At 38.6% G+C, this 26,816-nt stretch overlaps 1 protein-coding gene across 5 annotated transcripts in view; it reads right to left on the minus strand.

Moving 5' to 3' along the window:
- LOC135221954 (ubiquitin-protein ligase E3A-like) overlaps positions 1-26,816 on the minus strand; it is a 173,256-nt gene that overhangs the window by 16,809 nt on the left and 129,631 nt on the right. For all 5 annotated transcript variants that reach the window (XM_064259998.1, XM_064259999.1, XM_064259996.1 and 2 more), the window contains exons 5-6: positions 19,448-19,653; positions 13,855-14,022 (exon numbers count right to left, since the gene is read on the minus strand). In XM_064259998.1, coding sequence (XP_064116068.1) covers positions 13,855-14,022; positions 19,448-19,653 — 374 coding nt within the window. The remainder of the gene's footprint in view (positions 1-13,854; positions 14,023-19,447; positions 19,654-26,816) is intronic.

The following is a 26,816-nucleotide window of genomic DNA, read 5'->3' on the forward strand; positions in this document are numbered from 1 at the left end:
TTGAGTTACTCGTAACTAAACCCTGCGCATTCATCACTATGATGGTTTTGCGTGTTTTCTCCTTCATTTAATACTGGTAGTAATAAGGATTTTCCCATGTCTCTTTCCTGTTCTGGTATGTTGTTCTTTTTTTCATTTCCAGAAATTCTGACATTAAAAAATCCAACTTTTGTTCCATAATATTTGATCTTCCTTCATCATAATTATTCATTTTGTGTCTGAATCTGCCAATTTTTCTCCACCGTTTCTGCAATATCCTCTTGCATAATAAATACAGTTATTATCTCTTGAGTAGAATTTCGGAGCTGATGCTTTGAAATTTTTTGCTGACAACCTCTGCATATCTCATTGGTGGTTTGCTTTTCTCTTTTACCTGATATTCTTGATTTCTCTCTTTATTTGTTTCTTTCTTATTTTGGATTTTATTACTTGGTTTGTTATTTATTTGATTATGATTCATGGCTACAGGGTGCATATATTTGTTTCATTTTTTTGTCGAAAACATTACATCCTTTTCTTCTTTTTAGGTTTTTACATATTTTTGGATGCAGATCTCTGCAATCATCCCCATATCCATCTAAGTATGCACATTTACCATATATTTCATAGTTTTGACATATCTTAGGATGTTTGTAGTAACATCTTTCTCCAAATCTGCAATTCCCTCTTTTCAAAAGGTTGCAGATTTTGTCTTTCTTGTCTATTTTTTTCCTCTTTCCCGTCATTGTATAGATCTGGGTAGAGCCTCTTCGGATTGCTTTTCTGTTGTCATATCGTAAATTTTATTTCTTTCTTCGTAGGTATGTGCTGCTTTATTGCCTCATATGTAGTATCAATGAGTATCTCTGCATCCATACTTTTATCTTGTTCTTTGTTTTCCTTATTTTTTTCTGTCATTTCATTTTTGTTTACTTCTCTTCCGTTTTCCTCTTCTTCTTTTTCTTCTTCTTCTTCTCTTCCTCTTCTTCTTCATCCTCAACTATTTGTACATTCAATCTTGATTTAATAACATTGTCTATCCATGATAGACATGTGAACAAAAAATTCTTGTATCTTTTCTCAAATCTTGTATTACCTCAGCACACTGTGGATGGGTCGGAATGTTGCATGCAGCACATTTTCTGATTAGGTTTTGTGGATTGACTATGCTATACCAAACCTTACACAGTTTGCATGCTTTGGCATTCTTTTTCCTAATGCATCAATTAGGATATTCACAAGATTCACCTTATTCATTTTCTTTGTCGGAATATGTTGGTTTATGTATATTTTCTTTATGAGTCTCTTGACCACTTGGATTTTATTTGGAACTTCTTCAATTATTTTCAAGATGTTTTTCATTAGATTTGTTCCAGTTTGAAGGATTATATCCTTCTAATATATCTATGAATGCTTTTGTATCTTTTTGGTTAGGACTGTTGCTGATTTCATAGATGAGAAATGCCAGTTCCCTTCCTGCTACCTCATCGTATTGCGAATCTGCTAGACACGCCAAATTACGCCACCTCTTCCCGCAGTTGGAACTTACTGCCATCTTGTTCTGATTTATAGTATTACACTTGATAAACTAACTTAGAAGACGCTTTATCCTACTATTTTCACACTAATCTTATCACCGATAGTTCACGAACACTTTTAGATATTTCTCAAATTCTAGTCGTATGTTAAACTTGTGATATCTGTTGATTAATCTGACTTCACGCGGGTACGACTCACCAAGCAAGATGGCTACTTACGGGAGAGAGAGAGAGAGAGAGAGAGAGAGAGAGAGAGAGAGAGAGAGAGAGAGAGAGAGAGAGAGAGACTGCAATGGATAACAAATAAAGTGTTACAAATAGTTTTATTTTAATTACATGGTTTGGAGGGGTTGCATAATTTTACCATACGTGCCTTGCAAATTATAGACACCATCCAAGTTATGAACATTCAAGTTATGTACATCACAGATACAGACAGACAAGGTTACACGTTAAAATATGGTCTGCGTGCCAATTCTGCTAGTATAAAACTTTTTACAGATTATGACATGGTACTTGTGATTAACTACCATGTATTTTTCTTACAACCACAAAATACTTGTCCATACTCGTAAAATATTTCTACTTATTTCTATCTTTCCGTTTTAACTTGTTCTCTGATAAATGGGATCAAACAAAACGAAATCAGTGGTTATCAATGAACACCAGAAGAGTAGCAGGAGGCGAGGATAGATGTCCTCCCCTCAGACTGTCTTTCCATTACAAAAAAAGTTGCCATTTACCGCTAAGTTAGCTCATAGTTTTGCCAAAAAATGTTCTTACAATTTGTATAAGAGTGAAACATGAGGAGTGAACTTGATCAGTGCGGCATCAGCCTTGAACAAGCCTTGAAGGTGGTGTGATATGGGATGCAGGCGACTGAGATATGCTGTTGGTGATGCTTAACAGGATAAGCACAGTACATTACAGTACAGGATAAGTATAGTTCTCAGCATTTGCAGATTTCTCTATGGACCATATTACCCATTATTCACAGGGAATTTGCATATACAACTGTATTTTTCTATGAGAAATATCCAAAAATGCCTGCTTTTTTGTTACTTTCATCATAAAAAACACTTTTTTGATAAAACTTTAAAAAACCAGGTATAAACATTTTTAGTGGGTTTTTCTTGAGTTTTAACTGACAAAATAGGCAGTTTTAAGCTTTGTTTGAGAGGTTTAAACTACCCACGGATTATGGCTATTCGTGGAGGGGTCTGGTACATACACATCCCCTGTATGGAACACTGTAATGGGTTTGTATGAAAAAAAATTGTAAAGAAAATGTTTGTTTCGCAACAGACACGTTACTTATACTCAAGACAGAATCTCAAGTCTGGTGGGAAAGACAGGGCTGATAAAATACAGAGAATTGGTTGATGGGATGGTGAGTCTGTTTAAGGGCTCCTTGGACTGAGATCAAGTGAACCGAAAGCAGTAAGTAGCAGTGGTAGAAGACAGTCTCAATGGCTCATAAGGGAAGATAATGGAGGGCAGTACTGTACAAGTTAGATAGTTTGTAGTGTTAGTTGTATTTCACTCTACTTCAGTTATTTAAAGTTATATGTCCCTGTTAGATCTTTCTGGTGGGTGCCTGGAAATACCAGACATTTGTGAACCTTACTTGAGAATCAACTCACAACATTTATTAGCTGTGGAATGTATTAGTACTACCTGCTGGAGTCGCAGATTAATACTGCTGTTGAATAGACGGCATCTGGTACCAGCATGAATGAGGTCAAGGCTTCTGACCTGCATGGCTCTGTTCTATATGCTACATATGCTCTGTTTCATGACCTTCATTTAAGCATGGCTTTCATTGTATTACTTACAATACATGGTAATTGTGGCTCTGATCACTGGAGTACATATGTCTGGATAACGGTAAGGCTCTAGTCACAGAAGTGTAATGGCATCAACAGAAGCACAGCACTGATCATGGGCCCTACAGATTCCAATGCCCTGAATACAGATTCAAAAGTAAGGCTTTCTGTCTCCCTTTTTCTTTATAACCAATCTTCATCACTGACCTCGAAGAAATGTTACATGAATTCATCAGGTAAATTACACTCTATGGGTTCTTTTTATAGGATTAAGTATCAAAGCCACTGAATCGGGTCCTTCCTTAACTATGGCAGGGTAAAAATACTTTGAAATGCCTCCTACACAGACCTTACCTTCCAATTTACCATGAATTAAAAAAAGAACTTCATGACAAACTTTTACTTGTGACAACAATGGACTCTTCGTGCTATTTGGCATTTATAAACAAATGATAAAGTTCCATCCTTTAACTTTAAAAGGACACCAGACTCATTTTCCCTCTTTCAGTGAAAAGTTAGTGTTTTGGTGAACACAGATTTTGACTAGCCCCTGCCCACACAATTTCCTCAAAGGGTTTACCAGACAGACATCTTTCTGAACTCAGCTAAATCAGAAAAATTGCAGTTTTTTAAAGTAAATTGTATTTTTTCTAACTATACAAACCTGAGGTCCTTTACATACGGAATTAGTTTCAGCATAGGCTGGAATTGGTTGTACAAGATTAACAAGGTAGTTAGGCAGTGCAGTGGGGCATCACTTAATCGCAGATCAGTAATCACAGAATCAGTCATTCATGGGTTTTGTCTTGGACTGCTTCTCATGCTATATCGCTAGTATGAATCGCAGCATCGCGGGACAAACGGGTTGCGTATGCGATGTTTATTGGTAGGCTAAGCCTAAGCCGCGGTTCAATAATCACCAACATACACGAAACAACTCACATTATGATATTAACTGACAATAAAGGTAATAAAACTATTCTCACCTTATTATTGGCATATCTTCATAACAAATAGCCTATTCAAGCTATATGTATGACGTTGGTTGGTAGGTTAAACCTAGTTGCAGTGCGATAACCACCGACATACATGAACAGATTCACATTATGATATTAACTGACAATGAAGGTAATAAAACCATTCTCACCTTATATATTATAGGCATACCTCTGAATTAAGTTCCATTCAGCAACTAAAAACAGTGATGATATTGGTAAAACGACATCAGTTGAATATTTTAAGAAAGTAAACAAAACCAGAATGCAAATGGAAGATCGCTATGTTCATATTATAATACAGTAGTACCTCGAGATATGAAAGCCAATGTGAAAAATTTTACTGCTCTACATACGAAAAGTTTTCAAGATACGAAAGGTTGTTGCTGTAAAGTCCCGAGATTCGCTCGGACCACCGAGAACAATTTTAAAACTCCCGCGCCGCCAACTGAGTAAACTCGCCACCATCCTCCCGCTCTCCCATTGGTTCCTGATGCTAGTCACCCCATAAGGTCCTGCTCTCCTATTGGTCAGCATCTACCCCTTGTGCTTTAAGTATTCTATTGGTAAAAGGATGCTGTAAATTGAAAAACTTATTCATGCAATACATTTAATAAAAAAAAAAACATTAGGTAAAGATAGAATAAAGAATAGAAATGAATGGTTATTATACTGTTTGGTAGTTTCAGTAGTTGAAGAGAGATAATGAAAATTTATGGCTTACTGTGTAAAGTGATTGCTTGTCGATCGTTCGATACTCATAAGTGCTGGATGTAAACAGACGTTTGAAAGCTTTTCTTGTTTGTTTGTGTATTATAGTTAATAATTAATTAATAATTATTTGAAATGAGTACATACTGATTATTTATACATTTTATTGGCATATTCTAAGCTTTTAGCTCTTAGGTTTAGATGTCAGAATCATAGACTAGGCTACAGTAGCAACCGCTAACATAGGCTAGGCTTATTGCCAAGGGACATATGCTAAAGTCCTAATATATGCAGTAAAAATGGGGTTGAACATTACATTACATGCAGTTGAATATTACTCAAGTATGTACAGTATTTTGCCTTTTTGGAGTCATATTTCTTCCGTCGGATCGGCGTTGTAACCCTAGAACATGTGTTTTAGGCCTGGAAATATAATTTACTGGGGTGTTTTTGGAGGGCTTGGAACGGATTAGCCATTTTACATGTAAAATGTGTTCCAAGATACGAAAAACTCATAATACGAAGGCCGCCTCGGAACGGATTAATTTCGTATCTTGAGGTACCACTGTACTATAATACGGTAATAATACATGCAATATGATTAGACACAGTAAAACAACAGGTTTATTAAAATTATCATTATTCTCAATACACAACTATTATTCAACTTTTGCTAATGGATATCTGTCAATGTTACAACCTAATCAGGCAACGTCTCTCTCTCTCTCTCTATAGAGAAACAGCTGATTGCTGACGTCATCTGCCATAACTATCGAGCGTTTACTGAGTTGTGTTTGTCACTGCCGATATTCAATAGTGGCTTCCAAAGGTAAAAATAAAATACATTTTTACTCATTCTTCATGTAATGGAGATCTGAAGAAAGAATCTCTCTCTCTCTCTCTCTCTCTCTCTCTCTCTCTCTCTCTCTCTCTCTCTCTCTCTCTCTCTCTCTCTCTCTCTCTGCGACGAAGTATGAACAAAATACTCTCTCTCTCTCTCTCTCTCTCTCTCTCTCTGCGACGGAGCGTAAACGAAATACATAAAACCATCTTTTACGTTATATATTATCATCATATCTTCATAATAAAAAGGCTATTCGTGGAATAATTTTATATCAGTGAAATCAACTTTTATCTATGCAAAGCCTGCCAGCTGACAAAATGTACAGGCGGCCCGCCGTTAACAGCGCAATCACTCAGCAGGGAATCAGTTTAACGGCTGTCGTCAAAAATATTCATTAAAAAAATAATGGATTTTGAGGTATTTTTACGGCACAATTTTTGGTTAACAGCGCCGCTAGCGCTGTTATGTCTAACGAGTACATATATTTGTAGAAATACCGTTCAGCCCATAAAGGTTATGCAAATGATATTAAAAAATTTATAGAGTTATTACACAGGTATTAGGGTCAAATATATGCCTCTGACGCTGTTCTATGCCGAAAATATAGAGTTAAATGAGTGCAAATTTAGCTATGGATGTGTCGATTTATAAATGTCCAGGCATTTATGTTTAAAATGTGTATGAAAATGTATTACATATAGGGTATTTTTATTTCTGCACAGAAATATGATACAAAGGCATTTTTTGAAACTGCCCTTCATGTTATCAAATACAATGTTTTATTATGTTCATTCTTGTAAGCCGCCGTCTGCCGCTCTTCCGAAAATATAGATAAAAAAAGTACAAATTTAGCAATCGATGTGTCGATTTTATAAATGATCATGCTATTATGTTTAAAATGTGTATGAAAATGTTTTGTGTAAAGTGTATTTTTCTTTCTGCGCATAAATACGATACTAAGGCAGCTTTTTTAAACTGCCCTTCACGTTATCAAATACGATGTTTCTTCATGTTCGTTCTTGTAGGCCGCCGTCTGCCGCTCTTCCAGAAATATTGAGTTAAAAAGAGTGAAAATTTAGTGATTGATGTGTTGATTTTTATAAATGTTCAAGCTATTGTTTTAAATAAGTATGAAAATATATTACGTATGGGGCATTTTTATTTTTATACATAAATATGATACAAATTAAGGCAGCTTTTGTAACTATGCTCCACGTTGTCAGAGGATGTTTTTTCATGTTTGTTCTTGTCCACCACTGTTCTGAACTTCCGAAAAATGCATGTTGTTATTTTATTAACCCTTAAACGCTGAAGCGGTAAAAAAAAAAAATTGTCTCCCGTGTGCCGTAGGTGTTTCGGAGTGAGCGCGGAAGCGGAAAAAATATTTTTTTCAAAAATCACAGCACGCTTAGTTTTCAAGATTAAGAGTTCATTTTTGGCTCCTTTTTTTTGTCATTGGCTGAAGTTTAGTATGCAACCATCAGAAATGAAATAAATTATCATTATCATATATAAATAATGCGATATATGATAGCGCAAAAATGAAATTTCATATATAATTGTATTCGAATTGCGCTGTGTGCAAAACGGTTAAAGGTAACAAGTTACTTTTTTTTCGTTGTAATATACACTAAATTGCAATCATTTTGGTATATAACACATTGTAAAACGATAAAAGCAACACAGACAAAATATTATCACAAAATAATGCATGAATTCGTAACGCGCGGACGTAAACAAATATTTTTTTCAAAAATTCACCATAAATCTAAATATTGTCCTAGAGACTTCCAATTTATTTCAAAATGAAGATAAATGATTGAATATTACTATACTGTAAGAATATTAGCTTACAATTGCAGTTTTCGACCATATCTGACGAGTTAAAGTTGACCGAATGTCGAATTTTTATATAGTATATATATTTTTATATGCAATTATTTCAGAAATAAGAAAAGCTACAACCTTCAAATATTTTTCGTTTTATTCTACATAAAATTTCGCACATAAATGTCTGAATATTACTAGACTGTAAGAGTTTTAGCTTACATTTGTGTTTTTCAACCATTTCGGTAGTGTCAAAGTTGACCGAACATGGTTTTTTTTCTATTTATCGTGATTTATATGCAAATATTTCGAAAATGAGAAAAGCTACAACCTTCAATTATCTTTTGTTGTATTTTACATGAAATTACACACATTTTTATATATAAAACTTTAAGTAACGGCTAATTTAAAATGGTGCAAACATTACGACAATCGCACGTATGATTTTTTCGGAAGCTACCGCGTGGACGTAAGGAAAATGTTTTTTTCATAAATTCACCATAAATGGAAATATTGTGCTAGAGACTTCCAATTTGTTGTAAAATGAAGGTAAACGATTAAATATTACTAGAATATAAGAGTTTTAGCTTACAATTGCGTTTTTTTACCATTTCGGTATAGTCAAAGTTGACCAAAGGTTGAAATTTTGGCACATCATTATTTATATGAAAATATTTCAAAACTGATAAAAGCTACAACCATGGGTTGTTTTTAGTTGTATTGTGCATGAAATTGCGCACATTTCCATATATAAAACTTTATGTAATGGCTAATTTAAAATGGTGCAAACATTACGACAATCGCATGAAAAAATTGATCAGGAGAGTTACCGCGCAGACGTAAGGAAAAAGGTTTTTTCATAAATTCACCATAAATCGAAATATTGTGCTAAAGACTTCCAATTTGTTGCAAAATGAAGGTAAATGATTGTATATTACTAGAATATAAGAGTTTTAGCTTACAATTGCGTTTTTCGATCATTTCGGTAGTCAAAGTTGACCGAAGGTTGAAATTTTCGCACTTATCGTTATTTATATGAAAATATTTCAACTGATAAAAGCTACAATCATGAGTATTTTTTGGTTGTATTCTAAATGAAATTGTGCACATTTTCAAATATAATACTCCATGTAACGGCTAATTTAAAATGGCGCAAACATTATGTCAAAGTGACGAAATAATTTCTGAGATATGTCACTGATACTTTTTAGTGCGATAAGAAAGAAATTCATGCTGGCGCGCCTGCATAACGATTGTAAACAAAACAACGCCTTGATCCGTGAGCTCCCAGCATCCCCCAAGGCGCGTAATTCAAAGGTTTTCCCCTGGTAGGCCTATAAATATTTTTCCGCGAACTTTTAAAAAAACTTTTTTTATTGACGTACCATACGTCCAATCGGCACCCGACAGACAATTTATGTCGACGTTTAATACATCCAATCGGCGTAAGAGGGTTAAGATATCTCGGTTCTATTCTACACAAAGTCATTTATAACATAACAACTACGGTAATTGTATACTATAGTACAATGATTGAAATATAAGCCAAACGGATGTTATCAAATTCGGTTGTACTTAGAGAGAGAGGGAAAAAAGTCATTTCCCCTTCGGTTGTTCATGGCTGTACACGTTTACGCAATGAGTATAACATTAAAACCGTGCTTTCATAATTCTCTTTTGCTGTTTTTGAACTTATGTAACTAGTAGATGGGATAAAGTTAGGCTACTGTAATTTAGTCTTACATAAAATTGGATTATCGTAAGACGAATTATCGTAACTTGAACACTACAGCTACCTGTACACTGTACTTATAAAATCTTATTATATCTTTACATACTCTAGACACCCAAATGATTAAAGCTAGGCTTTTTTCACTTTACAGTATTTATAATACTATAATGTACTGTACAGTAAATTCCATAGTACTATACTGTATAAATATAATTTTACTTATTACGCCATCGCAGGATAAAGGTGCCGTTTGACTGGTCAGGGCGCTGTTAACTGGTCTAGATTTTCGAAAGAAGGTGTGGGTGGCCATGGGCTTTAAAATTGCTTAGCGTCGAAAATCACTTAGTGTCGGCAGCCAAGAACAGAACCCCTGCCGCTAACCGAGGGCCACCTGTACTACTAACACAGATCTAATGAGTCCAGTGTTACTAATTTTGCATTTTTATTGCTAGCTTTCATTTTCTTGAGGTAATTAGCAAGAAAATTTTCAACCTAGCATCTGGCAGGAAAACTTGCATTTGTTTTCAAATACATCTAGCATATGTATTTTGACATCAAAACTTTGTAATGTTAAGTTGCATATTTCTTTTATTCTACTAAGTTTGATATATCATGTAAGAAAAAGAACAAAATCTTTGCAAAACCCTTTTCAGGAATTGAACAGAATAGGTTTCGAAATTATTAGGAATCATGTAACGTAATGTACAAGTTCACTATGTATGGTAGAAACATGTTTGAATCAAAAAAGAGAGCAATTGGTTGAAATTGGCTGGGTGGCATTGTTGTGTATGATGTGAATTTTTTAGCACTCTATGGAGCAAAATCTAGCAAGAAATTGCCATTCCCATTTGGTAACACTGGCCTGCCAACGTTTTATGTTATTACTGAAGTTGCGTTTGCCATGTTCTTTAAATTGTACCCATATAAATGAGTTAATTATGTGGCATCCAAAAGCCCGATTGTTTTACTCTTATGATTGCACTGCAAAATCATCACCATATTTATCAACAGAGAATATTACATATGATTTACATAATTTTGATATTTCTCTTACCTCTCTTTCCTTATAAAAGAAAAGAGGGCCATGTGAGTACATAATAGCACATGCGTATGTAGGCTTCAAGCTGTAATCCATAGGCTAGTAGGCTACATAACTACAGTGGTATGTATACTACATATATTTTTAAGGCTAATGTTGTAAGATAACTTTGAAACTGTCTTGAATTTAGTTTAAGGTGATAGTTGAAGACATATTTGGTGTTTGATCTAAAGTAGGCAGTTATAAACATTGGAATAGTGGTCTTGGGTGGGTTAACTATTAAAGTAGGCAGTTCTTAGCAATTTTTGAGAGGGGGTACCAGGATAACATGGAAACATTCCACTTTGCTTTTTTAGGCCCAGGGTCAGATTGAGGGGTGGCATGAAGTGGGCATAAATGTAAAGGGTCTCAGGTTTGTATTGTTAGGAAAAATACAATTTACTTTGGATACTGTGAGGGACCTCAGATCCAGCCAGGAGACTGCTTGAAAACCTGCCATAGCAGTAGCTTCCAAGCCTGCTGCCTCTTGTTGCGTAAACCAAATGCTCTCAGCAAGATGCTGCTGCAGTGGCAAACCAGGAGACAGATGAACAAGCTCCAGCTCTACCTATTTAGTCGGCAAAGGAGTGTTCTGAGGAAGTATAGAAACGCCTCTGTCGAGGTAGAGGAGGGGAAGCAGCTTGTTCAATCTGTTGGTTCTAAGCAAATTCTCTTGTCCTGAGACAAGATTGTTCACCTGGTCCAACACACCATCGGACAAGGAAGACCACCGGTCAGAAGTGAATCAGTGTGATGACCTCCACAAACCTCCTCTGAATCCAGGGAACAACCGCATCCTGAGGGGAAGGACCGTCAAGTCCTTCTAGGATGTGCCCCTCCCTCCCTCATGTAAAGTAGAGTAGAATTCACCTGACTGACGAAAGTGAGTACCGTCCTCATAACGCTTCCCAGTCCTCGAAGAGGTCAAAACCTCTCAGGAGGACTGAACGGGGGACCTCCTACCAGTCTTGCCGCATGCACAATCTCGCAAGACCATCACACCAACTCTGGGAACTAACCAATTGCTGCGTGAGCGATCACCTGTAAAGCGTGAGTCACCTGAGCGACTCACCCCTTTCCTTCTGCACCATGCCTGAGTTGTGACTGTAAGCGGACTTAGCGTCACCAACTCATGAACGAGAATCCAAGACGGTACTAGACCTAGAGACAGAACATCTGAGATTAGAAGTAGAAGTACAAGCTGAAGCTTGAACTCCTACAGTCCCCGACTCGCGCACCCCTGGGGGCGATGAGACGGTTCCCATTCCCAAAGGAACAGGAGGACCAGCAGAAGGCCCACCTGCCTTCTCAGAGCAGGGAGACAGACCCTTAGAAGTTCCAGATTGAGACTTCTTGGGGGGGGGGGACAAACCTTCTTCCCCGGCACGGGGCCTTGGAAGATGAAAGGGAGGAGGCAGCAGATGACAATGACAAAGATGAAGACAAGGAGGCAGACAAAGACAACTTGAGCTTTTTGGACTACTTCTTCGACAGCTTCCTCAGCAAGGCGGTCATCCCCCATCCAAGGTGCCACTGGAGCGGCTGCCGAAGCAGCGGGGTCCTGAAAAGTCAGAACAGAAGATGCTGAAACCACAACAGCACTCGTACAATCAGGAACTGGTACAGCAGCAGGCACAGGCACAGATGAAACAGGCTTGAAGGCTTCCAGAGGATGGTCCAAGGGATATGGAACCCTGGGAGGATGCTCATAAGTTGCAGGGGGAGACAAGACTGCATAACCTGGGGAAGGAGGAGGTAGGAATGGTGCCACCTTTGACTTGTGTTGCCCACATGACATTACCACAGAAGGTGTTACCATAGTCACATGTTGCATATGCACTAGATGAGGGGGAGCCACATACCCAGGTACAGATAGATTTGTTGTCATCCCCACAGCAGAACCATTTGTCACTTAGGCAGATGGGAAATGAGCCATCAGCCCCTGGAGCGATGGAATACAAGGCAGCCCCAGCTTCAGCGAAGCCTGCTGCAAATCCCCAACTGCAGAGGCTGCCACACCTGAGGAAGCAAAATTCAGGTTAGTATAAGGAGTCCCTGCTCACCTCAAGGGGGGAAGGATCCCCCGTGGAGCAAGCAGAGGCCCCTGAATACAACTCTGAGTCGGCAGCCCCACCTCTTTTCTTTTGTGCTTGACGAGCCGACTGAAGGAGCGGAGGGAAAAATTCACCCTGAAGGGGAAACAGCAAGTCAAGAAAGCTTACTAGGATGGAGAAAGGGAGACAAAGGATCAACCACCAGAGTCGACGGGTGTGTAACCCTCCGACAAAGCCTTGAAAGTCTTCCCCTGAGATCACTTCCTCCCCTCGTACCTCCCCCACTGCTCAGCCGACCAGGAGTATTATCTATATTACACTCACACCCTCGGCACTTCAGGCAAAGGGCGTGAGGATCTATTTCCTAAACCCCCACTCCCAGACAAATGTACAGAGAAAATGGGGAGCATTTTGGCTAATGCGACTCCTGGGTTTACATGTTACGCTAATAGTAATAACAGACAAACATATCACACAAACAAACATCAATGAAAAATCTCACAAAAGAATTAAAAAATGTCCAATAACAACAATAGGGCAGAGGGCGAAAGCTCGTCTGTTCACCACGGCAGCCAAAAGCAAAGTGGAATGTTTACGTCCAGTCAGGCGGGACTCCCGACTATCAGACAAGCAGTTACTGCCTAACTACCTTGTTAATCTTCTACGACCAATTCCAGACTGCGCTAAAAGTAATTCCTTATGTAAAGGACAAAGGGTTTGTATAACGTGTGGGAACAACTTCAAATTAAGACCATACCAAAGCAAGTGTCTCATCACTAATTTACCTGTAAAATTTAGCTTTATTTTAAGCAACAAAATCAGAGAAATTTCATAAACCAGTTGTCTCACCATATGATAGTGACAGATTCTGCAACAACAAGGACTTCATATGAGAAAAAAATTGGTTTCATTGCCTTTTAATGGCACAGTATGGCAATCTTTCTGCGTTTGTTCACTACTATCACTCATGGGGAAAATACAGAATTCAGTTACTGGATTCTTAAAAAATCTGTATCCACAAAAATATATCTAAACAGTGGTTAGTGGTTACAAGAAAATACTATGCTTGAATAAAATAATGAAAAATTATAACTACACCTAAAAATACACAAGTGCTGAAGTTTCATGATTTATGTTCAATGGAACTGAATTACTCATTTAATAAGTAATCAAATTCAAAATTAATTCAACTGCAGTTCTGCATTATAAAACAATTTATGAATACAACATATGTTTGTATATTGAAAAAACAATCAAGATATATACATACATGCTTACTAGATTGGCTAACAACAATATTGTCACCATCAGTCTTGAGATCATGTGTAAGGCTGGTACCAAATACATCTTGATACCCAACGCGAAACGTCTGCATAAATACATCCTCCATATCGTCACCTTCATATTCCATTAACTCAACAAGACTTCTATACAACGTCTGAAAAACAACGAGCAAAAACTTAAATATCAAGGCAGAACAGTTAGTCACAATTAAATCAGGTTAATCACAGTTATGTAAATCCTGTTAATAAAAAGCTTTGCAGATAAAACAACTGAAGTGAAATGCAGTTGGAGTAACTGATTTATGCACTCAAAATTAAGTTTTCCATACAATAAAAAATGTTCTAAGTATGGTTATTTCTCTTTATTTTTAAAGAAAACACTGCAAGGAGTATGCTCCTATTAACAGAATAGAATATGCTTCATATCCCCAATCTTCACAGTCCTTCTCACTAATGCTTTGAAGCTTCTTACCTAAGTGTATTTAAACATGACTGTGAAGATTTTCAGGCACTGTCTGCATTTTCAGGCACTGCCTGCAGGGTGTCCATCACAAAATACAGGTACTATGCACTTTTCAGCTAAAAAGAAATGGCCTTTGCCTAATGCAGTGACTATCATAACCATAGCTTTCCATCCCTTGTTGTGTTCTTTGTGTGTTAGCATTCATATTTGATACCGAAATCTTAACCTATGAAAAGTAGTACATCATTCAATTTGCTTGGTACAAAAAAGTCATCACTATACCTTACAACATCACAGGTACTTGAATTCATGCAAATATACAATATAAATAAAAAAGAAGCAAACACACAAATGTACATCTGAATAGCCTAAAATATATTTTCTCTCTCTTTTCTTCACTAAGGGTACCTTTATTTAACCACTGCAACGGAGCATTTTCACCTTATTGTTACCGAGTACTTAAATATTTATATAAACTAATGTGAAATTCATTTTGACAAAATTGTGGACTGATGAGTTTAAATCTTTTATCATTAAAAGATTCATATGAAATGAATCACACTTGTTGCAAGTGTTCTGTCAGCTGAATTTAATCATAGTAACTTTCAACAGGAAGTCATTGTTCTTTCAACTTGCATCCAAATAAAAGCTTGGGACCAAGCACATTGTTTTATATGACATGTAAGGATTCAGATAAATTTCTCATAAAAACATAATTTTCATAATAAAATTAGCATTCATATATATTTACCAAGTAATTACTAACTCGCTTGGCAACTTTTTAAATCACGGTAGTGCTCCTGTTTTGACTTGGCAACAGCAATCCCCCTCTATCCAAGGGAACATGGGAAATAACTTGGCAAGTAGGCTCACTTTGTTTGTGCCCTTTTGTCCACATGAGGGGAGGAGGACAGGCTCTGAATCTATAATTACTTGGTAGGTATATATGAAACTTTATTTTATTATGAAAATCTCATTTTCATATACTAACTTAACAATTAATTACATAGCTGAATCCCACACTGAATGGAGGTGGGATACATGGACATATTCTACTCCACAACATTAAATTTTGCCCACACTTAATGCAATGCTTGTTGTTTCCTTCCCCGGTAAGAGAGCTACTGCAGGAGAATACCGCCTCTGGCTGGTTCTTATCTAACCTGTAGTAGTGTGGCTGGAGAGTCATGGGTAGCCTTTACTTAACGAGGGAGCTGTGCGGTGGAGGATATGCCTGTTGACTAGCAAAGCATACAAAAGGTGACCTTGCCCTGGGAACAGTAACAAAATTGAAAACCAGACAACACTGTCACCTACTCTGAAAATACTTTAAAAAAATGCAACTTATCCACTAAGACTGATGAATATTTCAGGTACATTGTACCTCCAGGCTCCCCAAAACTCAAAAACCCTACACCAAGGCAAAAACATAGTATGAGGAAAAGAGTGCTTCCTATAACTCCTCACCCAATACTATGCCAGCCACCAATAACAGTTCCAAGGTACTGCAATCATTAAAAACCAAGTTTTCACTTCTTTCAAGCAGTGAGAGGCAAAAATGAGATCTGCACTTCTGGAAGGTTGACTGAATTATGGGAGTCAGGGACATATACCTGAAAGCCAGAGGTGTTGAGACTGCTGATGCCATGAGCGTTTACTTTACAATATGGTAAAACATCCTCCTGGATCTATGAGTGTGCCTCAGAAAGGACAATAGGGCGTTCTCTGATAGAGGATGAGATGGGTTCTTAATTAAACACCAGAGGTTACTGGCTGAACCCCTTATCTTTTCTGTCCTACTCAGATAGTTCCTGACCTGAGAGCTCTGACTAGATAAATCTCTCTCTCTTCTTCCTCATTACCGAGATGGTCCACTAAATTCTTAATGGTAAATGAACAAGGCCAGGGCTTGGATGGGTCATCGTTCTTGGCCAAAAAACCTAGGGTAAAAGAGCAAACTGCATCTCCTTGGCCATTTGAGAAGGTGATGGAGCTTTCTGCAACAAAGACATGATGTCATCCAATTGTTGTTTAAGAGGAGTAACCGAAGGATTGGAATTCAAAGAATATGACCGAGCGCAAAGTGACTCAGCTGTCGGGGAAGGCGGGCGCATTGCAACTGATGTCGATCGTTTGACCAAATGAGGGCACCGCATAGTATCAGGAGAATCACGTCCAGGAGTCTGAGGTAATTCCAAGATAGGTCTTAATCTTGAGACCGACGAAACTCGCTCTGAAGGATCTGTTTTACACTTAGCAGAAACATACTGCCAATCCATAAAGGGGAAGGACTTCGGGCTGTCCCAAGCAGATTGAGACCGAGGAGCCAACACCGCATAGCTGCACAAAGGTTGTGGACTGAAGACGTCCTCTTCCTTCCTCTTAGAAGGAGGAGGAGACTTATCTACATCCTTGGACTGTCTCCTGATGGGGTGCGACACGTCTTGAAAATCTTCACAACGACTCTTGTTGGGAGTCGAGCTGTCCAACTCCGACAGATCATGTACACCAAATGAGAGACGCCTTCCAGCGGCGCTCTGTCAAAACCTGGGGGTCACCAGCAGGTTCAACTGAGGGGGAGACTGCCAAGGGAAAACCCCAATGGCCTCCCTTCGACCTCCGGCATGTCTTCTCCCCAATGTGGGGAAGTAGGACAGTGATCTTCGTCTAGGAACACCTGTGGGCTGCACAGCCACCTCCTCTACACAATCACTATGCACTTCACTAGCACTTTGATTGCCTTTTTCCATTAAGGCTCTCACAGAAGCACCAAGCACCATCATCACACTCGCTAAAAATTCGAACTTCTTATCGAATTTTGACTCAAGGCTTGCATAGGTGTTGGGATCAGGGGCAAGCGAACCTGGAATAGGAGTTAGTGACACAGGAGCGGGAGGAGAAAAGATCAGAGAATCAATAAGAATTACAGGCGAAACAATCATGTTATCTTCTACCAATTCAGCAGCTTGGACATTATCTAAACTAGATCTACTTTTCTCTTTCTGTCCTTATCCACCATGTCCTGATGGGACCTAACTATTTTCCATTTCTTGTTGTCCCAATCCCTACATCTGGTATGTGATTCATAGCAAGGTTTAGCTAACCTGGTCTTACAACCATCTGCACAAAACCTAACACTAGTTGTGCTAGAATCTGACATACTGGAAAGAATGCGCTAACGCAAAGCAACACAAGAGTACTTCACCAAGTACTCCAAATTCATCAACACAATCCGTTGAAAAAAAAAATGCAGCCTGAAACCACCGATGTTCATCAGGAGCCAGCAGAAAATGAATTGAAACTCAGCCAGGTTGTTACCTATAGTATATACTCCCCAGTAATGGGCGGGGCATTCTAACTACCCCATAACCGGAACTAGCGCTAGCGTAAAATTTCAATTGTTAAGCTGCCGTAGGCAGGAAGTTCTTAGCTATATAATTAATGGGTAAGTTCCATATACAAAATTAAGCTGCCATGCGAGTTAGAAACTATAGCAATGTACTAATTACTTGGTAAGTTACTTATATGAACTATTTTTTGCAAGTCATGTTTTGTTGCACTTACATTAATACCACTGACTTATTTTATATTTTGGAAGAGAATCATAGTCTCTTGTGGTCACTTTAATCAATTCTTCTTTTGTTGTTTTGATTTAACCCTTAAACGCCTATGCGGTATTTCAAAAATCGTCTCCCGTATGCCGGCGGGGTTCGGAAGTGAGCGCTGAAGCGGAAAGTTTCTTTCTTTTTTTTTTTTTTTTTTTTTTTTTAAATATCACAGCACGCTTAGTTTTCAAGTTTAAGAGTTTATTTTTGGCTCCTTTTTTTGTCATTGCCTGAAGTTTAGTATGCAACCATCAGAAATGAAAAAAATATCATTATCATATATAAATATTGAAATATATGACCACGCAAAAATAAATTTCATATATAATAGTTTACAAATCGTGCAGTGAGCAAAACGGTTAAAGCTAACAAGTTAATTTTTTTCATTGTATTGTACACTAAATTATGATCAATTTGGTATATAACACATTGTAAAACGATCAAAGCAACACAGAGAAAATATTATCACAAAATGATGTATTGTAAAACGATCAAAGCAACACAGAGAAAATATTATCACAAAATGATGCATGAATTCGTAACGTGCAGGTGTAAAAAAGAAAAAAATTTTTTTTAAAAACACTATTTTCGGCAATTTTGTTTAACAACTGGATAAAGTTTTATCCATAATACTAATACAAATATATGAAAACTCCAGCCACAGACTTGTGTTGGCAGCAATCAGTTAATTATGAGAGGAAGATTCATAAATGTAGCAGAAAAACAGTGAAAGAACGGAGAGGATTCTTAAAAAAATACATGTCTGATGACAGACAGGGAGAACGGAGCGCAATTGCTGAGAAAGACCTAGAAGACAAAAAACGGGGCATACACACAACCAACCAGCCTCCCTAGGTAGACATTTTCTATGATTTTCTGCTTGTGATATTTATTAAGCTATTATGTCCACAGCACAGATACAAATAAGAAATATATCTTTTTAAAATAATTTTCTGTTTCATAGATATGAGCTAGTTACCTTTTTAAAATCAACACTTGTACACAACTACTAATCCTTTTTTCAGTAGTGGTATAAGAGCAAATAAATGACTACATTTACAGTAATCCTAGTACTACATGCATTGATATATGCAATATATGTAAAGGCCAGACTTGGAAAATAAATAAGAATGGCAGGAAAACGTTAGCACTAAAAGTTACAACTTTTACAACAACAATAAAAAACTTATACAAGGATGCAAATGAAGAAATATAAAAATTTCCATGACAATTCCAATAACAATGACTAAGCAAAGTTTATGAAAGTGACAGAAATGAGACAGTCAGTGCAGGCAAGCAGGGCTCTGTCTAATGGTACTACTCAGCCTGCACATCTTTTAATCACAGCTCACAATCAGTTAGTTATACAAATCAGTTTGGGCTTAATCAGTTAAGCCTAAGTAAACTAAATCTTTAAAAATCTATATCTAATAATTTACATTATAATATCTTCAAAACTTTCAGCATCAATTCAACACAAAAATAAATAGAATAAATGATCATAACACTTACCGTATTCCAGTCTCGAAGATCATGGAAGGAACCAGGTTTATTACATAGCTTCTTGTACATCACAGGTGGGAAATGTACATCTAATATCACATTATTGTAAATAGCTAAGCCCAAAACAATGCCAACTAAAGTAAACTGGGCATCACTCTCAAAACAGTTTGGATTGAACCAAAATGTCTGGGTTTCACTGTTTAGGCAAAACATTGCTGTGAAAGAAAAATCTTCATTAATATTTCCCAAAACCTATACTAGTTTATAAATCATCAAACAATAAGAAATGAAACAAGATACCTTGGTATCAAAGTGACAAAAGAATTAGGTACTTTGATGAACAGTGAAATTATATCTTTAAATTTGATAAATCTTGTTCTTCTTTTAATGTTGGTTTGTGAGTACTTTCTGAAAAATAATTATATAAATTATGCTACAGCAGATCTAAAACGCAATTCTAATTATAAATAAAACTAATGAGACATAAAATCAAGGTTTTACATTTTAAAATGACAAACTTTTAATCAATTTGCATTTTTCATAGCTAACAAACCGGAGGTCTTAACAATAGGAAAATCTTTTAGCACCAGCTGGAAACCAGTCAAAAACAACCAAAGATTGTAATGCAAGGAATCTATGGCATCTGGCAACAATGCATATACAAGGAAAAGACTGGTCACTGACCACGTCTGCATCCTGTGACACACTTAGTCTTTCTTCCATCCTAGGATATGAGAGGGGTGGCTAGAGGTGGGCAATCAACGTTAAGACCTCAGGTTTGTTAGTTATGAAAAATACAAACTGATTAAAAATTTGTTATCTGTTCATATGCAGAACAAACCCTTAGTCCTAACAATAGGATAGACTTATATTTGGAGGAAGGTATAAGTACCCTGAACTGATTGGGGGTTCAGTCCACCTGACTATCCTTCTTAGAAGTTTGAGTTCTAAAGGAGGGCTGGAGCCTGTGAGAGAATAGAGATATTCGAGTATCTAAAAACTCAGCTCTCTGTGATTAAACACAACAATACATGGCCATATTCATTGCATTCATGGAAGACCATGAGAACTCTTTCTGTTCAAGTAACAAACCCTGGCCACAAGAGGTTTGTCACCATTAGCCCATCCCCTTGCTGAGAGGAGCAAATGCTACTGAGAAGCATTTTTGTCTATTGCAAGGAATACAAACCAAAAAAGTGAAGCAGTATGGCAGCCTCACTCACCTGAATCAGACAAGTTCCAGGATATGATGTGTCTCGTCTTCAACCTGCCTGTAGGAAGAAAGGAAAATAAGAGAAAGGATTCCAGTCAACTCACTTATTCTCTCTTCCACACAATCATCTTAGGTAAAATACTAACTGTCCCGTCAGGGGCACTGGATGAACTACACAACTTGTTGGGCAGCCATCACCAGACCCAAGGATAAAGTGTCTAAGGACCTGTGGGCAATATCCTTCAGGTAGAAGGAAGTGAAAGTGGTTTGCCAAAGCCAGGAACCAGCATTCAAAATCCTTTGAATAAACAAGTTCTTAAAAGCCAGAGAGGAACCCAACCCCTGATGTCATGTGCTCACGCATGCACAGTATCCGTGACAAAACTTGAAGGTGATGAGTATGCCTGTTTAATCACCTCATGACACCACAAAGAAATGGTATTCTTGGACAATTCTTTCTTGGTTCAGTCCATGCTAACAAAAAGTCTATGACACCTAGGCCTCAGGTTCTTTTTAGATAGCAACACAGAGCTCTGACAGGACAAAGCAATAACTCCAGCAGATTGCTTTCCACAAACTTATTCAGGGAGGGAAACAAAAATGAGGCAAATCTGTCATCATGTACAGAGGGATTTTGAGTCTCCAGCCGTGAAGAGATAGGCACTCTACTGACTGGTGGAACCTCTCAACATGAGGTTGGCAAAGAAGGTTGTGCCAAGAGGGAATCTCTCTCGGAACTGCTGACAGAAGAGACAAGGTCTGGGAACCAGTCCACCTGGGGCCACAGAGCAGCCACTAAGGTCATCCTGAGATTCCTGGAACTAATTACTGTTCAGGATCTGACAGATCAGGCAGAACGGAGGGAAGGCACACACCTCTAGATTGCCCCAAGGGTGCTGAAGAGTGTCCTTCGTGAAGGCGAAACGGTTTGGGGCCACCGAGAAGCAGACCTCCAGCTTCCTGTTGAAGCAGGCAAAGAGGTCTAACATGGGTCTTACCCACAGGTGAAACAGCCTTTCCGCTATGTCCGGATGCAGGGACCACACTGTAACCAGGACTTGAGACTGTGACAACTTAGCTTGTTGGCCAGTACACTCGTTCTGGTCATGAGCACGACTGAGTTGTTGATCGCTCATCGGTGCATCTCAACTGTCAACGAGTGGAGCTGATGAGTCACCAGGCCCCTCTGCTTGTTCACATAGGCCACCACAGTGGTATTGTCTGACATCAGAACAACCGAGTGACCTTCCACCCTCTCTCAGAACTCACTCAGACCCAGGAAAGCTGCTTTCAACTCCAACACATTGATGTGAAGCAGCTTATCCTCTGCAATACATACACCCTAGACTAGGAGCTCTTCGAGATGAGCTTCTCAACCTTCGGTGGAAGCATCCAGAGGGGGCTAGTGTAGAGGGACACCCACCGTAAGGTTCTGGTCGTCCAACCACCACCAAGGGTCTCTTATTACCTCTCTCAATAGAATTATCTGCTGTTGAGGGGAATCTCCCGCTGCGCACCAGAACTCCTTCAGTCTCCACTGCATAGTGAATGTGGAAACGCCCATGAGGGACCAGCTTCTCGAGGGATGACAAGATACTGATGAGAACCTGCAACTGGAGAGCTGGCTTTTCGACCTGAGCAAATAAGGATCGCACAGTCCTGAACTTCTGCAATCTCTGGTCTGACAGAAAAACCCTTGACGTTACCATCTATTACCATAACCAGGTAAAGAATCCTATGGCTGGGGAACAGATTGGACTTCTCCAGGTTTACTACGATGCCTAGGCTTCGGCAACTCTGGAGAAGATGGTTCCTGTCCCGAACTAACTTCTCCCTAGAACTTGCTAAGACCAGCCAATCATCAAGTATCGCAACAGGCGAAACCCCTGAGCATTGGCCCATGTCAAAATCAGGGTAAAGATCCTTGTATATACTTGAGGGGCTATAGTCAAACCGAAGCAAAGGACCTTGAACTGGAACACTTACTCTCCAAGGCTGAAGTGAAGGAATCTCCTGGATGAAGGGTGAATTGGGATCTGTAAGTAAGCTTCCTTCAAGTCTACTGACAGCATGAAGTCATTCTGCCTTACTGCTGCCAAAACTGTCTGGAGCATCTCCATTCTGAACCTCGTCTTCCTGACAGAGGTTCAGCGTGGAATGATCTATTACTTGTCTCCAATCATCCGTAGCCTTTGGAACCAGGAAGATCCGACTGCAGAACCCCAGTGAGGCACGACGAACTTCCTTCACTGCACCCTTGTCCAACATCTTCAACACTTCCTCCCTGAGAGCTAAGTACTTTGGATGTCCAACATCTTCAACACTTCCTCCCTGAGAGCTAAGTACTTTGGAGAGTCTCAAGCATAAGTCAGGTTGAGGAGGGGATGATCCGAGAGAGGGGGAGGGAAGTTGAATGGTAGCAGATACCCGACCCAAAGGACATCTACCCACTTCTCTGCTCCATGGTATTGCCACTTGACCCAATGGCCTGCCATGCATCCCCCCACCTGTGGCAACAGGTAGAGAGTGACGCCCTCACTATGAACGACCAGATCTGCCTCTTCCACTCGCCCCCTTTCCTGGCTTAGAGGAGCAGGACCAAAAGGGATGCTGAAGCAACATGATGAAGGAAGGCGTGATGATGGAACCTCCTTCAGGACGACACAAAGTTATCCTGGCCACTGCAGATGACAACAAGTCCAGCCACAACACAGTCTGGAAGGCAGAAGAAGCAGTCAACTCTAAAGTCAAGGCCTCTTGAAAGGACAACAAAAGGACCTCAACCCTCACCTGATCCACAGTTAGGCCAGCTTTTATTTGGATCAAGTCCGAATTAACTCGGCAAGACACCAGCTGAGCCATGTTCATCAAATAGTAGGGGAGAGTGGGGTAAGAGGCCCCCCTTAAGGAGAAATGCTTATATTGTCTACAATATTGTAGCTATTGACCTAATAGAGATAGTTCTAGAAAGCTTTGTTATTGGTGTATCAATGATCATAAACATGAGAAGCTGTCAGCAATTTAGGAAAGTAAAAACATGACCTGAAAAAAAAGAACAAAAGGGCCTTTTACCCCATGGGTGGGGTAAGAAGCCCAGGGTGGGGGCTTTTTGCCCCATACCTAAGATATTTGGTACTTCATAAAAACATCCACTTATATTGCAAAATAGGCATCTATTCTTGCTAAATATAGAAAATTCAACCTTCCACACAAAAATTTTCAAGAATACTGTTGGAAAATATACAGTAATTAATCTTAGAATTCTTAGTTTCTTGTAAAACCTAGGAACTTTTTGGTATTCATAGGAACTGAAATTAGCAAACTTGTAAAATAAGTTGACACTTCCCCTACTTGACAGCTGTAACAACACAATTAGAAATAAATTTACTTTCTTTATTTAGCACCAAGAATAACACAAATAAAAGAAATAATGGATAAATTTTACATAAGAACAAGAATGACACAAGTAAAAAAGGTAGACTAATTTTTTTTACATTACTCCATTCTCTCTGGGTAAAGTCCTGTGACTGTGGTGGCCATCTGGAATTGTAATGAGCTTTTCTGCTCGACTTGGCTAAACAATTTTTACAAAGTGATGTAGCCAGTCTACGAAACAATCAGCATTAGACCATCCATTTGCTGTGCATGTAGCAATCATAAGTAGTGAAGTCATCCTTTTACGGGCAAATATAAACATAAGAGGAGGACAATCTCCAGCTGCATTCATTGCACAAATAAGATGTAGTCTGTCCTCTTTCACCACTGGTTACACGTCCAACTGATCAGATGGGGTAAAAAGACCCCAGGGCTTTTTGCCCCAAAGCGTGGTGGGCCTTTTACCCCACCTTCCATTTTTTAAGAAAACTAAATCCACCTGTACCTCAATTGAGTTTTCAAGTCAGGATTGCATTGCAAAATATTTCTTAGTTCTCATTTAAAGTAACTGTAGTTAAAGTACTGACTTTACTGACAAGATGTCCGCACAGGATATCCCTGATATAGCACGCATACTTACATGAAATATGTCCAAAGAAGAAAAATGCGTGCTGGTTGTGTCCCATTCTAGTTCTCCCTGGCTGTTTGGTATAGAAAGCTTCAGGCAGAAGGTGTTGCTATACTGATCACCTGACTAAGTTGCTATGATATGTAATACTCAAGAAAATAGGGGGAGGCCTTTTACCCCACTCTACCCACCCTACTTCCTATGCTGCACAAGAAGAGGGGGGAGGAGCTTAAATGAACTATTTGAACACAGGGAGCCATCCTGTCCTGAGACGGGAGCGTTAACATGCTACAAAATTGATTGAGCATGACCCAAACATGCAAACTCAAACAATGCTTTGGCATCCTGTCTCGAGCAGAGCAAGGCCTCTTTGCGTGTAGGGGTCACAGAAGATGGAGCCTGTGTCCTCCTTGTAAGATTATTGAACTTGCAAATGATATCAATAACCTATGATCCAGCTTAATAGGTCTGAGTTTCCCAGGTGAACAAGACTACTCAAAGCTCTTGAAGCACATAGAGAATTCCAAAGGTGGAGTGATGTCCAAATCTTTCAGATGACCTAATCACAAGTCAGTTCAGTACCCCCTTGCCAGTATAACAGAAAGAATTTCCTCTGTTCTGAAAAAGATCCAGAATATCTTTATCTACTAAACAGAAACTTGAGTGGAGAGAAATCCCTTCGATGGCACCAATTACAGCCGGACGGCTCATCTTGTACATACTGTATACAGCTGACAAAGATCCACTGAAGTAGCCTTACATCCGAGTTGCTGCTCAGCAAGAAAGATCTCTCACATGTATGAGATACTAGACAAACTCAAGATATGAAGAGATAAAGATCCTACTGATTGGTGGTATCTCTCCACCCGAGACTGGCAGAGAAGGTTGTGCTAAGGTGGAATCTCTCTCAGCCACTTAGCTTGGGGCCACAAGGAGATACTAGGGTCGGTCATCCTAAGACTTCGGAACCCATTAGTACTCTGTTCAAGACATGATGGAACAGGCAGAATGGAGGAAATGCATAACAACCCAGGTTGTTCCCAGTATGCAAAAGGGAGTTCTCCACCACTCCAAGGCAGTTGAAGAAAGACTGATGTGCCACTAGGTTCAAGGGTGGTTTCTGACTCGCTTCCCTCTCACTATGTATTGGATGCCAGATGCCAAGATTCCTTGCATTTTAAATTTCTTGTTGTTTTAACCAGTTTCCCGCTGGTGCCCAAAGATTTATCCTGCTGTTAAGACCTAAGTATTACTTGTATGTGGTTTGTTTTCATATGCTATTCCTCTTATATATCCTATTTCACTTTTGTGCTTTTCATATTGGAGCCTTTACCTTGTGACATTCAGGTTTTCCAGAAAGGATTGCACCTTCAAAACAAATAACAATAATCAACATTTATGACAGATAGATAGAATACAGAATTTAGGCCGCAGGCCAAGCACCAAGACCTATGAGGACACTCAATGCTGAAAAGGAAATTGACAATAAAAAGGGCTGAAAGGTGTACAGTAATAGCTGTAATACCTCAATTTTACGTGGTTCAAGTTACGCAAATTCACAATAGCATGAACTTTTCCTTGGAACCTAACTACAATTATAATATGCAAATTTTTCACAGGCATGCAAACACAAACACATTTCCAAATTCTCGAGAAACCTTGCAAAAGTGTTTTAATTCTTTAGGTAATTTATTGGTTTTCAAAATTTTGTGTAAATTAAATACAGTGCTACTTCGGTTCACAAACTTAATTCGTTCGAGGACGTTGTTCATGACTTGAAAAATTCGTAACCTGAATCAATTTTCCCTATCTAAAATAATGTAAAAACAAATAATTCGTTCAAACCCCAGACACTTTATTTTCTTTCAAATCTTTTAGGGTTTTCTGGCACAAAGTTATACTATGTTTCACACCATCCAATAATATTGTATGCATTTTCATGTTACTATTGTATTATAAAATACAAACAGCAATCAATGTTTTGGTTTGGAAATCAGCTGAGGGCAATTGCAAGGTAAGTTTATTTTGCTGTATTGAACTGAAATCAGAGCGATTTACTTGCTTCTAGTTAGCGTAAATGTATCTCTATTGATATAGGACAAGGTTATTTTACGTTATACGATGTGTTTTCAAGTCAAAATATCACTTGAAGATAAAAGGCC

Source organism: Macrobrachium nipponense, chromosome 3, assembly GCF_015104395.2.
Source record: "Macrobrachium nipponense isolate FS-2020 chromosome 3, ASM1510439v2, whole genome shotgun sequence".
Lineage (NCBI taxonomy): Eukaryota > Metazoa > Arthropoda > Malacostraca > Decapoda > Palaemonidae > Macrobrachium > Macrobrachium nipponense.